This window comes from Periplaneta americana, chromosome 2 (genome assembly GCF_040183065.1).
Source record: "Periplaneta americana isolate PAMFEO1 chromosome 2, P.americana_PAMFEO1_priV1, whole genome shotgun sequence".
Taxonomy (NCBI): Eukaryota; Metazoa; Arthropoda; class Insecta; order Blattodea; family Blattidae; genus Periplaneta; species Periplaneta americana.
Window position 1 is genome coordinate 47,117,967 of NC_091118.1, and position 14,014 is coordinate 47,131,980.

At 38.2% G+C, this 14,014-nt stretch overlaps 2 protein-coding genes across 2 annotated transcripts in view; one reads left to right on the plus strand and one right to left on the minus strand.

Moving 5' to 3' along the window:
- The window catches only part of nvd (cholesterol 7-desaturase nvd), a 363,650-nt gene extending 353,136 nt beyond the window's left edge, over window positions 1-10,514 (minus strand). Inside the window, exon 1 of the mRNA XM_069816745.1 lies at window positions 10,353-10,514. The gene's annotated coding sequence lies outside the window, so the exon portion shown is untranslated. The remainder of the gene's footprint in view (window positions 1-10,352) is intronic.
- A 379-nt stretch (window positions 10,515-10,893) lies between these two features.
- The window catches only part of spo (spook), a 32,671-nt gene continuing 29,550 nt past the window's right edge, over window positions 10,894-14,014 (plus strand). Inside the window, exon 1 of the mRNA XM_069816723.1 lies at window positions 10,894-11,505. Coding sequence (XP_069672824.1) covers window positions 11,139-11,505 — 367 coding nt within the window. The 5' untranslated portion in view covers window positions 10,894-11,138. The remainder of the gene's footprint in view (window positions 11,506-14,014) is intronic.

Here is a 14,014-nt window from a genome sequence, read left to right on the forward strand (position 1 = left end):
CACGGGAGAGAAAATACGCTCCCTAGTAATAATAACGTAATATCACAGTCTAGTATATACATTCACGAAGCTTGAGTTTATGAGGGTGCCAGCAACAATAGACTGTGCAGGCACTATTTCGCTTTGTCTGTAATGAGGCGGTATTAGCGATCCTAGTGGTTAGCAACTATCTATGGATGTAAATTTACTACGTATTGAGCTTCGTGACTGTATATACTAGACTGTGGTAATATTTTGACGAGAAAAGTCAAGTCATTCTCCTTGCAGTTGGAGGAAAGCTCACGTAACATCAGAAGGCGTAATTAAACCAAGAAGTATACGAACCCACGACCGCTCGCTAACTTAAAACACGTCGATGTCTACATGTAAATTGAATCGAAGTTTTGACTGTCCGGAAATAAGTCTAATGTTTAAAACTCTGAAGTTATGAATGGTTCGCCCACCATTTTTACGAGTCTATTTAGAAATCAAGGCTGAACTTTCCCTTATGCAAGTGGACAACCAAACAAAGATTGAGTTGTTTCGGTGCCCTCGGGCTGAATGGGATTCCAGGATCTTCGTTTTAACGGAATTGCTTTTTAATGTTCCAGCTGTTCATAAAAATGAATAACTATAACAGGAACTCATTTACATCAACGCCCAGAAATTGCTGAATTCTAATCTCAAGCCATGGCAGAGTAAAAAACAGTTTATAACACAGGAAGAGAATAAATTCTACAGTCGTGTAAAGTGGAAATAATATTGGCACTGGTCTAGCCGAGCGGCAGGAAACCACGTGCATGCTGAGAAGTACTGTAGGCCTACATTTGGATGCCTCAAGTATGGGATTAGTCCTATTCAACAATCGGGTCAGTCTTGAAATCGCTGAAATTCTGTTAATTAAAATGAGCATCACGAAGATTACATCCACTTTCTAAATATACGTGTTACACCTTTCGCAACATTTCTGCTCCTTTTATCATGGTTCGAATGACATTACTGCTGATAGTTTATTTTCTTGAACTGTTGTTCAAAATTCATGTACATTTTATAATATTACGTGGCCCCCCCCCTCAAAAAAAAAAGATAAATGCATAACTTCACTACGCTGCATAAATTTACGCTGAACTACGTTCGCTTGCGATCACCTGTCGACAGGTACATAGCTTTGCTATGCTGCATATATTGACGGAAAAGGGTTGGCGAACAGCGCGGAACGAGGAGAACAAGGGGAAAACAGCAATAACGAGGAGAATAAGAGGAGAACAAGGGGAATACGAAGATGGCGAGGAGAGTACGAGGACAGGGGGAATATGAGGAGAAAATGAGAATAAAAGGAGAACAAGGGGAATAGAAAGAAAACAGAGGAAACAAGGATAAGACAAGGAGAACAAGGGTAAGCTAAGGATAACAATGGTAAGGCAAGGATTACAAGGGTAAGACAAGGATAACAAGGATAAAGTGAGGTAAGACGAGGAGAGCAAGGGGAAGACAAGGATAACAAGGGGAAAACAAGGATAACTAGGAGAAGACAAGGATAACTAGAGGAAGACAAGGATAACAGGAGAAGACAACGATAGCTAGGCGAAGACAAGGATAACTAAGGGAAGACAAGGATAACTAGGGGAAGACAAGGATAACTAGGCGAAGACAAGGATAACTAGGAGAAGACAAGAATAACTAGGAGAAGACAAGGATGGCTAGGAGAAGACAAGGATGACTAGGAGAAGACAAGGATAACTAGGAGAAAACAAGGATAACTAGAGGAAGTCAAGAATAATTAGGGGAAGACAAGGATAACTAGGCGAACACAAGGATAACTAGGGGAAGACAAGGATAACTAGGAGAAGACAAGGATAACTAAGGGAAGACAAGGATAACTAGGCGAAGACAGGATAACTAGGCGAAGACAAGGATAACTAGGCGAAGACAAGGATAAGTAGGGGAAGACAAGGATAACTAGGCGAAGACAAGGATAACTAGGGGAAGACGAGGTTAACTAGGGGAAGACAAGGATAACTAGGCGAAGACAAGGATAACTGGGCGAAGACAAGGATAACTAGGCGAAGACAAGGATAACTAGGCGAAGACAAGGATAAGTAGGGGAAGACAAGGATAACTAGGGGAAGACAAGGATAACTAGGGGAAGACAAGGATAACTAGGCGAAGACAAGGATAAGTAGGGGAAGACAAGGATAACTAGGGGAAGACTAGGTTAACTAGGGGAAAGCAAGGATAACTAGGCGAAGACAAGGATAAGTAGGGGAAGACAAGGATAACTAGGCGAAGACAAGGATAACTAGGGGAAGACAAGGATAACTAGGCGAAGACAAGGATAACTAGGGGAAGACAAGGATAACTAGGCGAAGACAAGGATAACTAGGGGAAGACAAGGATAACTAGGCGAAGACAAGGATAACTAGGGAAAGACAAGGATAACTAAGCGAAGACAAGGATAACTAGGCGAAGACAAGGATAACTAGGCGATGACAAGGATAACTAGGCGAAGACAAGGATAACTAGGCGAAGACAAGGATAACTAGGCGAAGACAAGGATAACTAGGCGAAGACAAGGATAACTAGGGGAAGACAAGGATAACTAGGCGAAGACAAGGATAACTAGGCGAAGACAAGAATAACTAGGCGAAGACAAGGATAACTAGGCGAAGACAAGGATAACTAGGGGAAGACAAGGATAACTAGGCGAAGACAAGGATAACTAATCGAAGACAAGGTTAACTAGGGGAAGACAAGGATAACTAGGCGAAGACAAGGATAACTAGGGGAAGACAAGGATAACTAGGGGAAGACAAGGATAACTAGGGGAAGACAAGGATAACTAGGCGAAAACAAGGATAACTAATCGAAGACAAGGTTAACTAGGGGAAGACAAGGATAACTAGGGGAAGACAAGGTTAACTAGGGGAAAGCAAGGATAACTAGGAGAAGACAAGAATAACTAGGAGAAGACCGTTTCCATAAAGAAGCACCATTTTTAAAGAATTTCTGTTTATGTGATTTTCGAAACGAGGTAAGAGACTCCTAGTTTCTAATAATCGTTGAGAAACTACTATAAAAGTTCGCCGATTAGATAATCTTCTTTGCGGAAAACATTGACAGTACATCCTTCTTACCTCACTTGAATTACGACGACTTTCTCCATATATTAATAACAAATTAATGATAGGCCTATTCCTAAACTATGAATAACATTATAAGTTGTTTATCGAATACCCGGTATCGAACTGCCATCCGCTCGGCAGGGGACCTATGGACAGAGAGCTTGAACTCACGTACATCTGTGCAGAATACTGCCTGCTCAACACGTTGCCACGTCTCTCACGCCAGAATATTAACAAATTTAAGCATGCAATTTTATTTAATTTCATGAAAACGTAATATAACACGCAAATATGTATTTAAATTAATATTAACTTTTTTTTTAGATATACCTACTGATGTAATTGTTTTTGTAATTTTACTAACGATATAAGCAGTATAACGCGAATAAAATAAGAGAAGAAATATTTTTTTCTTGGAAAACTATGAAGTTTTGACCCTATGTTGTTTGGACATTAAAATGTTTTGGGGTCCTGTAGACCGTCCCCGACTGTGAAAAGAACGGCACTTATACCCCTTACACTCTGTATATGATTATGTTTGAGCCATCTGTCATTATATTTTAAGGTTGTTTTCTTCCAAAACAAAGTTTTGTTAATGTGCATGTCACCTGAAAATTCGCAAAGTCCGTAGACCAGTGGATACAAAAACTAGTCCACACCTGTGGAGTAACGGTCAGCGCGTCTGGCCGCGAAACCAAGTGGCCCGGGTTCGAATCCTGGTCGGGGCAAGTTACCTGGTTGAGGTTTTTTCTGGGGTTTTCCCTCAACCCAATACGAGCAAATGCTAGGTAACTTTCAGTGCTGGACCCCGGACTCATTTCACCGGCATTATCACCTTCATTTCATTCAGACGCTAAATAACCTAGATGTTGATACAGCGTCGTAAAATAACCCAATAAAATAAAAAAATACAAAAACTAGCCCAGTCCTTTCATAAAAATGAACTGAACGCGTTTTGGGATCACACACTTCATTATTATTCTAGTCAACCGTTACATTTAGAACAGAACAATGCATAGTAGACAAATGGCATAATAAGCAATGAGGTGAACTTGATAAATTTAAAATACAAACGTAATATGATGCGGTAAATTTTTACGTAAGCTTTATTCAAATCAATGAAATGTGACGAACACTGTAAACCTATTTTACATAACATAACGTTATGAATCTAACTTAACCGGGCACGATGTCGTATTATATAAAACCAAGACATAACAACACAGATAATATATGTATCTTAATAGTTATGTTGTAACATAACAGTACACCTACTGGCACTTATGCCAGAAATAGTGTCATATATGTAAATATAGGCTATATTTATTATTATTTATGGACAATGGCTGGAAAGGGCATCCTGCGCGTATAAGACCCTAAAACCGCCTCTGGCTCAAAGCCAGTAAAGTCAATAAACAACAACAACACAACATAACAGTAAAAAAATAACGAACAGTTATAAAAAAGCTCAACATACATAGGCCTATTAGTAAAAATGTAGAACACCATAATCCTAAAAAATTGAATATAAAAATAAACATAACGCAGAACTAATTCTTAGTAAAGAAAGAAAGAAAAAAAGAAAGAAAGAAAGAAGCGGGAAAGAAAGAAAAAAGCAGGAAAGAACGAAAGAAAAAAAAGAAAGAAAGGGAGAAAGAAAGAGAGAAACAGTAAATTGATTGTAATTTGAAGAAAGAGATCTACACTGGCACCAAAAAGTATTGGCACACTCAATGTTTTCCCTATAAGATCTGTATAAAGGGCAAGTTTAAGAAAATAAAATGTTTATTCCTTAATATAATGTAAAACTAAAAATCTTTCACAGAAATAACAACACAAAATAATTATTTACAAAGGAAAAGCTATTTTCTGATTTAAAAAAAAAAGTATTGGCACATTATACTAATTCATATACTGTAATAGGTCTCTGTAATGTATTTTCAGTATCCTATATGCAAGCCATTAGCACGGATAACAGCTTCCAGACGTCTCGGCATTGAATGAACCAAATTTCTCGTCGTTTCAGGGGAAATTTCAGATCACAGATCCAAGAACCCTCTTAAACTGTTCCTGCGGCGCTTAGCCCTTTTCCTTCCAAGATAAACAACACGCTAAATAACATAGTAGCTAACATAGCGTCGTTAAATAACCAGTTAAAAACATACTCTTCATGTATGCCTACATAGTACACAAATAGGCCTATAATCTGTCTTGACGAGAAAGAATAATTCTGATAACCGCACAAGCGTAAGGTAGGCCTACATAACGATGCAGACAGCCTTAGCTAAGCGTAGGCTACCATTTAAATATGTCAACTATGTGAGGTAGAATTATCCCAACACAACCAGACTAACTTCAGTTATAGTAATATCACAGTCTAGTATATACAGTCACGAAGCTTAAGTTTATGAGAGTACTATGAACAATAGGCTGTGCAGGTACTATTTCGCATTGTCTGTAATGAGGCGATAGTAGCGATCCTAGTGGTTAGCAACTATCTATGGATGCATATTTACTACGTATTGAGCTTCGTGACTGTATATACTAGACTGTGGTAATTTGTAAACATACTATACATTAACAAAACCTGTCTCCAAGCAGCACATGTACATAACTTAACATAGCCTGCCTCTAAGTAGGCCTAGTATTTAAAGGACATTAGAAATGAGTTTTGAAATTTTTACAATTTTAATCAGATTTCTTTCATTTTTTAACAGTTTGAGAGATAATTAAAAACAAGGTGTGTATAAATTTTGAACTCAATCGGATTGCTAATTTCGAAGTTAATTTAGTTTTAATTATGCAAATTTCCATGCGCATTATATTCAAATATTTTTCCCATATATATCCAGATTCACGAACAATACATTAAGGTTGAGAAATTCTAGGTAGCTAGTTTAATTTGGGCATAATACATTTTTGAAAATCAGACATTTATTTATTCATTCTTTATTTAAATAATAAATGTTTAGCTACCAAAATGTTTCAACGTTAGATCTCAGATACTACATGTATATGCACAGGCATGTACGAATATTGTAATTGAATTTGGTTAAAACTGTTTGAACAACAAAAATGTAGTTTCGAGAAAAAGGCAAATTTGAGAAAAGAGATGCAATACTGAGTTATGGAGCAAGCCTACATAAAAATCGCTCCTGCATCCCAAAGAAGACATAGAGGCAAGAAACCTCTTACTATCACAACTTCCTAAGATCCCAAGGTAAAACGGGGGGGGGGGGGAAATAAAAATAAAAATAAAATAAAAAAATAAACGAAAAATGATTTCGACCACTTTTGTAAAAACTCAGTCCTAGTGGCCGTTAAGCAACGTAGCTTGACGAAACAAAATCATCTTAACACGATTAAATTTGCATAACAATGTAAACATCCTAATATAATACACTAACCCCACGTAATATATCAACACAATCTTACAACACTGTAACATGATTATGGCACAGCTTCACGTAAAACATGGACATAACCTAACACAGCCTAATATCGTAACCTGAAATAGCCAAGCTCTATGTAACACTTAATCTTAACCTAACTTAACACCGTAACATGATATTGCCAGCTCCATACGGTAATACGTGGTCACAACCTAACATGTTGCCCAGATCCATGTAACACTTGAACGTAACCTAACATGATAATCCCAACATGACATGGCTCATTTTTATATAACACTTGAACAAAATCTAACATAGTATCGTTACATGATGCAGCCTAGTTCCAAGTAACACATACTCATAACCTAACACAATATAGTAACATGACATATAACCCAGCTTCATGTAACACGTGATCATAACATAATACCGTAATATGTTAGGTTATAGTTGAACTCAATGTAATAGCCCTACATGAAGATAATCTAACAAAATAACGGGTTTTCCATAGGACGCAACACTGGAGGGTTTTTTTTTTACGAAAATGACAGAAAGATGATCTGATTTTCAGAGGGAAGGTAGTTTGGAATGTGAATAATTCTTATAGGACATCAGTTGACTTGACCTAGAAGTGATTATTTAACAAGTGGGGAGGTAGAACACTTCAAAATGAACGCAAAACTCACATTTCACTTCACTTAGCATGTGCAAGGCATACGAAAAGCCTAACGTAAACTATAACATAACCTGTCACAGATTCCAGCATCGTAGAACTCAGAAAAATGCAAGTTGGAAGTTTCAGTGCCGCGTGCTATAGAAAAGACTAACAACGTAACATGACACAGCGTAGCTCTACGTAACATATGAACGTAACTTAACATGAAATCGTAACATAACATAACACAGTTCCATGTATAAAAAACACTAGAACATAATATAATATCGTAACGTGATCTAGTTCAACTCCATATTAACATGATAACATAACCAAATAACACAATGTGGACATAACCTAACATGATATAGTCCAGCTCCATATAACACATGGTCATAAGTTAATCTAAACATGATATCGCCCAACCCCATATATCACATGAGGATAATCTAACATAATAACGTAACATGATATAAACTAGCTTCACGAAACATATGACCACAACTTATCTTATCGCAACATGAAATAGTTCAGTTCCAAGTAACAATATCATAACATGATACAGCAGTTTCACGTGACACTAAAATGTAACGTAACATAAAGGAGTCTAGTTATACGATATAGCCCAGCTCCATATAACACATGACCATAATGTAAACATGATATAGTCCAACCTCATGCTTCACATGGAGATAATCTAACACAATAACGTAACATGACATAACCTAGCTTCACGAACCATTTGACCATAACTTACAGCCTAGCTTCACGTGACACTACAGTCTATCCGAGAAGTCCGTATACCCCTACACCTTGCTAGTTTTTTATTAGCGTATCATATTTTATTATATATTGTAATTATTTATTATTATTAATATTCATAACATTAGTAATTGTTGTTAGTGCATTGTTGTTATGTCGGTATACCGTTGTTATTCTTATTGTTGTTGAGTTCGACTCGCTCGATCGTCATTCTGTGAGGTGAAATGACAGACACAAGTTCGTTTTCTGTTGAAGAGTGATTAGTCATTAGTGTATGGACACATGAACGTTCTCACAGAGGAGAGACAATTAGCATCATATGAGAACACTTTAGAGAACGAACTTTTGTCTGCCATTTCAACTCACAGAATGACGATTGAGTGAGACGAAGTCAACGACAATAACAACGGTACATCAACATAACAACAATAATTACTAATGTTATGAATATTAATAATAAATAATTACAATGTAATAATATAATATGATATGCTAATTTTAGTAGGTTATTTTACGACGCTTTATCAACATCTTAGGTTATTTATCGTCTGAATGAGATGAAGGTGGTAATGCCGGTGAAATGAGTCCGGGGTCCAGCACTGAAAGTTATCCAGCATTTGCTCGTATTGGGTTGAGGGAAAAGCCCGGAAAAACCTCAACCAGGTAACTTGCCCCGACCGGGAATCGAACCCGGGCCACCCGGTTTCGCGGCCAGACGCGCTAGCCGTTAGTCCACAAGTGTGGACTGATACGCTAATAAGAAGCTAGTAAGGTATAGGAGTATGCGAACTTCCCAGGCATACTGTAGAATGTAACGTAACATAATTAAATATAGTTACATGATATAGTCTAGCTCCATGTAACACTTGAACAAAACCTAACATATCGTAACATGATACAGCCTAGTTCCACGTGACAAATGCACATAATCTAAGTAGAACACACTGAACTTTTAAAACTATTTCTAACAACTGAAAGCCCGCTCAACTCCATGTAATACAAGACAATTGAACATAACAACTCCAAGCAACATCTAACCATACTTGCAGTGTGATTACAGCAGCACGTACCTAACCTAACCTTGCGTAAGGTGTAGGAGTATGCGGACTTTCCGGACATACTGTAGAATGTAACGTAACATAATTAAATATAGTTACATGATATAGTCTAGCTCCATGTAACACTTGAACAAAACCTAACATATCGTAACATGAAATAGCCTAGCTCCACGTGACAAATGCATATAATCTAAATAGAACACACTGAACTTTTAAAACTATTACTAACAACTGAAAGCCCGCTCAGCTCCATGTAATACAAGACAATTGAACATAACAACTCCAAGCAACATCTAACCCAACTTGCAGTGTGATAACAGCAGCACATACCTAACCTAACCTTGCGTAAGGTGTAGGAGTATGCGGACTTTCCAGACATACTGTAGAATGTAACGTAACATAATTAAATATAGTTACATGATAGGCCTAACAACTGAAAGCCCGCCCAGCTCCTTGCAACACTTGAACAAAACCTAACATATCGTAACATGATATAGCCTAGCTCCACGTGACAAATGCACATAATCTATGTAGAACAGACTGAACATTTAAAACTATTACTAACAACTGAAAGCCCGCCCAGCTCCATGTAACACTTGAACAAAACCTAACATATCGTAACATGATATAGCCTAGCTCCACGTGACAAATGCACATAATCTATGTAGAACAGACTGAACATTTAAAACTATTACTAACAACTGAAAGCCCGCCCAGCTCCATGTAACACTTGAACAAAGCCTAACATATCGTAACATGATATAGCCTAGCTCCACGTGACAAATGCACATAATCTATGTAGAACAGACTGAACATTTAAAACTATTACTAACAACTGAAAGCCCGCCCAGCTCCATGTAACACTTGAACAAAACCTAACATATCGTAACATGATATAGCCTAGCTCCACGTGACAAATGCACATAATCTATGTAGAACAGACTGAACTTTTAAAACTATTACTAACAACTGAAAGCCCGCCCAGCTCCATGTAACACTTGAACAAAACCTAACATATCGTAACATGATATAGCCTAGCTCCACGTGACAAATGCACATAATCTATGTAGAACAGGCTGAACATTTAAAACTATTAATAACAACTGAAAGCCCGGCCATTTCCATGTAACACTTGAACAAAACCTAACATACCGTAACATGATACAACCTAGCTCCACGTGACAAACGCACATAATCTATGTAGAACAGACTGAACATTTAAAACTATTACTAACAACTGAAAGCCCGCCCAGCTCCATGTAATACAAGACAATTGAACACAACATCGTGTACTACTCCAAGCAGAATCTAACCCTACTTGCAGTGTGATAACAGCAGCACATACCTAACCTAACCTTGCGTAAGGTGATAAAGTGGTACTCACCGGCTGCGCTGTCAGCTGTCGGTGTGGCACTTGTTCACGTCGCCGCGATCCAGGCTCTTCTCCACACGAGACCCAGAGAAGGACAGACAATGTCCTTATTGCTGTGATAAGCCGCGGAGAGGGCGGGCAGGAGCGGGGTACTATCAGAGCTATGGGCGTGCTCACGGGCTCCACCCCTGCTGGCCGATCTAGCCTAGACGCACGCTGGTCTAGCGCAATTACAACACATTTAAATCCACTGTGATTTGCACACAGCTGCAGAGTCCAGTATTGTCTGCGCGGTGGCGGGGGCGGGGAAGGTAGGGGAAGAAAAAACACCAAGACCTCTAGACGGAGAAGTTTAGGGGTAGAAGTGACAATATTTTCATGGTCAAGGTGAAGGGATACGAACAATCGAAGTTCTACCTGACACCACTATGAGATGTAGAACACACAGGACAGGCGGCGGAGGGGAGGGGAAGAAGACGACGTCCAATAAGTGGGGGGAATCGGTAGGAGAAGGCGAGGAGGGTCATCCCATCCACGTCACTGATTGGAGGATACTGGTGTTACGTAACGGGGATGTACAGTGGTCGGTGGTGGCGATGGAAGAGGTACAATAAGGAAGACAGGGAGGTGAATAAAGGAGAGATAAGTATAACTGTTGAATATTCATAAATTCCGCCGGCGAGAGAGAGAAGGGGGGGGGGTGGTCCTCACAAATATAGAAGGGTGGAACGCCACGGTGGTGACCCAAAGCTTCGTCGCCCGTAGCAGCGAGAACAAGCTCTCTCAGCAGCAACAGCCATGGTACTGTTGGTGACACTCGGCTTGGCGGCGGTGGTTGTAGCGCTGCTCGGACTCCTGGTGGCGCTGAGGAGGGCCCGTGCCCGCAGTCCCCACGACGCCAAGCACCGCGCCCCCGGCCCCAAACCCTGGCCTCTACTAGGCAGTCTCCACCTGATGGGTCGCTACGAGGTGCCCTTCGAGGCTTTCACGGCCCTCGCCAAGGTCTACGGCGATATCTACAGCATCACACTCGGCACCACAACCTGCGTCGTCGTCAACAATTTCCAGCTCATCAAAGAAGTGCTCATCACCAAGGGCTCGCACTTCGGAGGCCGCCCCGACTTCATCCGCTTCCACAAGCTCTTCGGCGGAGATCGCAATAACTGTAAGTCCCTAAACTAGTGCATGCCTCGTAGGGTTCGTCACTGACATGTCACCAACTAATGCACATTTAATACAACTATCATTAACAACCATTCCGCATGACCAAAAGTATCAACCCTCACCCACTTCGTCTAACTGTTGCAAATTAACTAACTGCAAGTCGAGAAACTAATAAAGCTGAGTAGAAATTGTTAGAACTATCGCTGTCCACTATTGCAAGTCTCTACATCGTATTATTAAGAAAAAGAAGCAGACACTATCATTAACAATGATTGCACGCTGAAACTCTCAATGACAACAAAGAATATTAAAATTGTCACTGGAAATAATTTTAATTATTTATTAAAGTCGGAGAAAGCAAGGGTTAAAGTTAAGTGAATAACATAGTATAATGAAAATTGATATAATATTATCATTTAGTTTTAACGTGCATAGTTTATATTACTTGCTATATGTTTCATTGAATTATGGTATTCACTTAATTTTAACCCTTGTTTTCTCCGCTTGTAATATATGGCGCTTGGCCCACTATGGCTCTGAACCCTTCAATTGCAGAACATACTGTATTAAAACTGTTATTGACAATATGAACCTCCTGATATTCATAATTTTAAATGAAATACTTTCAAGCTATCGCTTAATAATTTTAAGTCTCCACAATTTATAATGTCAGGTAGAAGAAATAAAAACTGTTTCTGATAAGAAATGTAGGCTCTCACAAAAAAAAAAAAACAACTAGGTTAAATATGTTGCAACTATCACTGGAAGCAACTGCAAATCCCCATAATTCATAAAGTTTTGCACGATAGTGTAAAGCTACTATTGACAATCAGCAAGTCCTTACAGTTTTTATTAATGAATGCTTTGTTGAATACGTTAAAGTTATCTACCCAACAAACATTAAACGTTCCGACATTGTATATGCCTATAGAGTAGGTGCAAGTCCTCACAATTCTATATAGAATAGGTTAAAACTATTATTAACAGATCGGTCAGATTCATTGTTCTATGTAAAACAGTTTAAAACTGCCACTGGAAACAACTACAATCTGCTGAGATTCAAAATTCTACGTAAAACAGGTTAAAATTATAACTGAAAACAACTACAAGTTGTTACGATTCGCAGTTCTATGTAAAAAAACCTAAAACTATCATTGGCAAATGTAAGTCATCTCAGTCCTATGTAAAACAGGTTAAAATTATCACTGAAAACTAAAAATAGTTAAGGTTCAAAATTAAAAGTAAAACATGTTAAAACTTACTGGAAATAACTAAAGGTTACTATAATTCACAGTTCTATGTAAAGAAGACAAAATATCACTGATAAGTGCAAGTACCCACAATTCTATCTAAAATAGATTAAAAGTACAATTTGAAACAACTAAAATTCGTAAAGATCCAAAATTATTTTTAAAACATGATAAAACTATCAATTAAAAAAACTTAGCTAAGATTCAAAATTCTATATAAAACAAGTTAAAATTATCACTAAAACGACAATTAGTTAAGATTCAAAATTCTATATAAAACAAATTCTCTGAAAACAACTACAATCCGCTAAGATTCAAAATTCTATATAAAACGAGTTAAAATTATCACTGAAAATAAATCCAATTCGCTAAGATTCAAAATTCTGTATTTTATTTACTTATCTATTTTACTTGGTTATTTAACGACGCTGTATCAACTACGAGGTTATTTAGCGTCGATGAAATTGATAATAGCGAGATATTTGGCGAGATAAGGCCGAGGATTCGCCATAGATTACCTGACATTTGCCTTATAGTTGGGGAAAACCTCGGAAAAAATCTACCCACGTAATCAGGCCAAGCGGGAATCGAACCCGCGCCCGAGCGTACTCCGGATCGGCAGGCAAGAGCCTTAGCCGCCTAAGCTATGCCGATGGCTCAAAATTCTGTATAAACCAAGTTAAAATTATCACTGAAAACAACTACAACTCGCTAAGATTTAAAAACCTATATAAAACAAGTTGAAATTATCGCTGAAATCAACTACAATTCGCTAAGATTCAAAATTCTATGTAAAACACCTTAAAACTGTAATTAAACAACTACAATTCGTTAAGGTTGAAAATTGTATGTAGGACAGGTTATAGATATCACTGCCAACAGCTGCCAAGTTTTTACAATTCGCATTGTACATCAAATACGTTAAAATTCGCGGGTGCTGGTATAGAAGGGGTTAAGTATGAATTGACAAATAGGATAAGTATAGACACAGTCTAGTATATACAGTCGCGAAGCTCAATAAGTAGTAAATATGCAAGCATTAGATAGTTGCTCACCACTAGTATCGCTAATATCGCCTCATTACAGGTAATGCAAAATAGTACCGTCACAGTCTATTGTTTTTAGCACCCTCAAAACTCAAGCTTCGTGACTGTATATAGTAGACTGTGGTATAGATTTGAACTCTCCACGATTATTTCTTCCTTGTGTTAAAGGGATTAAATCATTCTTCCATCGATGATACAGCTACAGTGGTCCGTA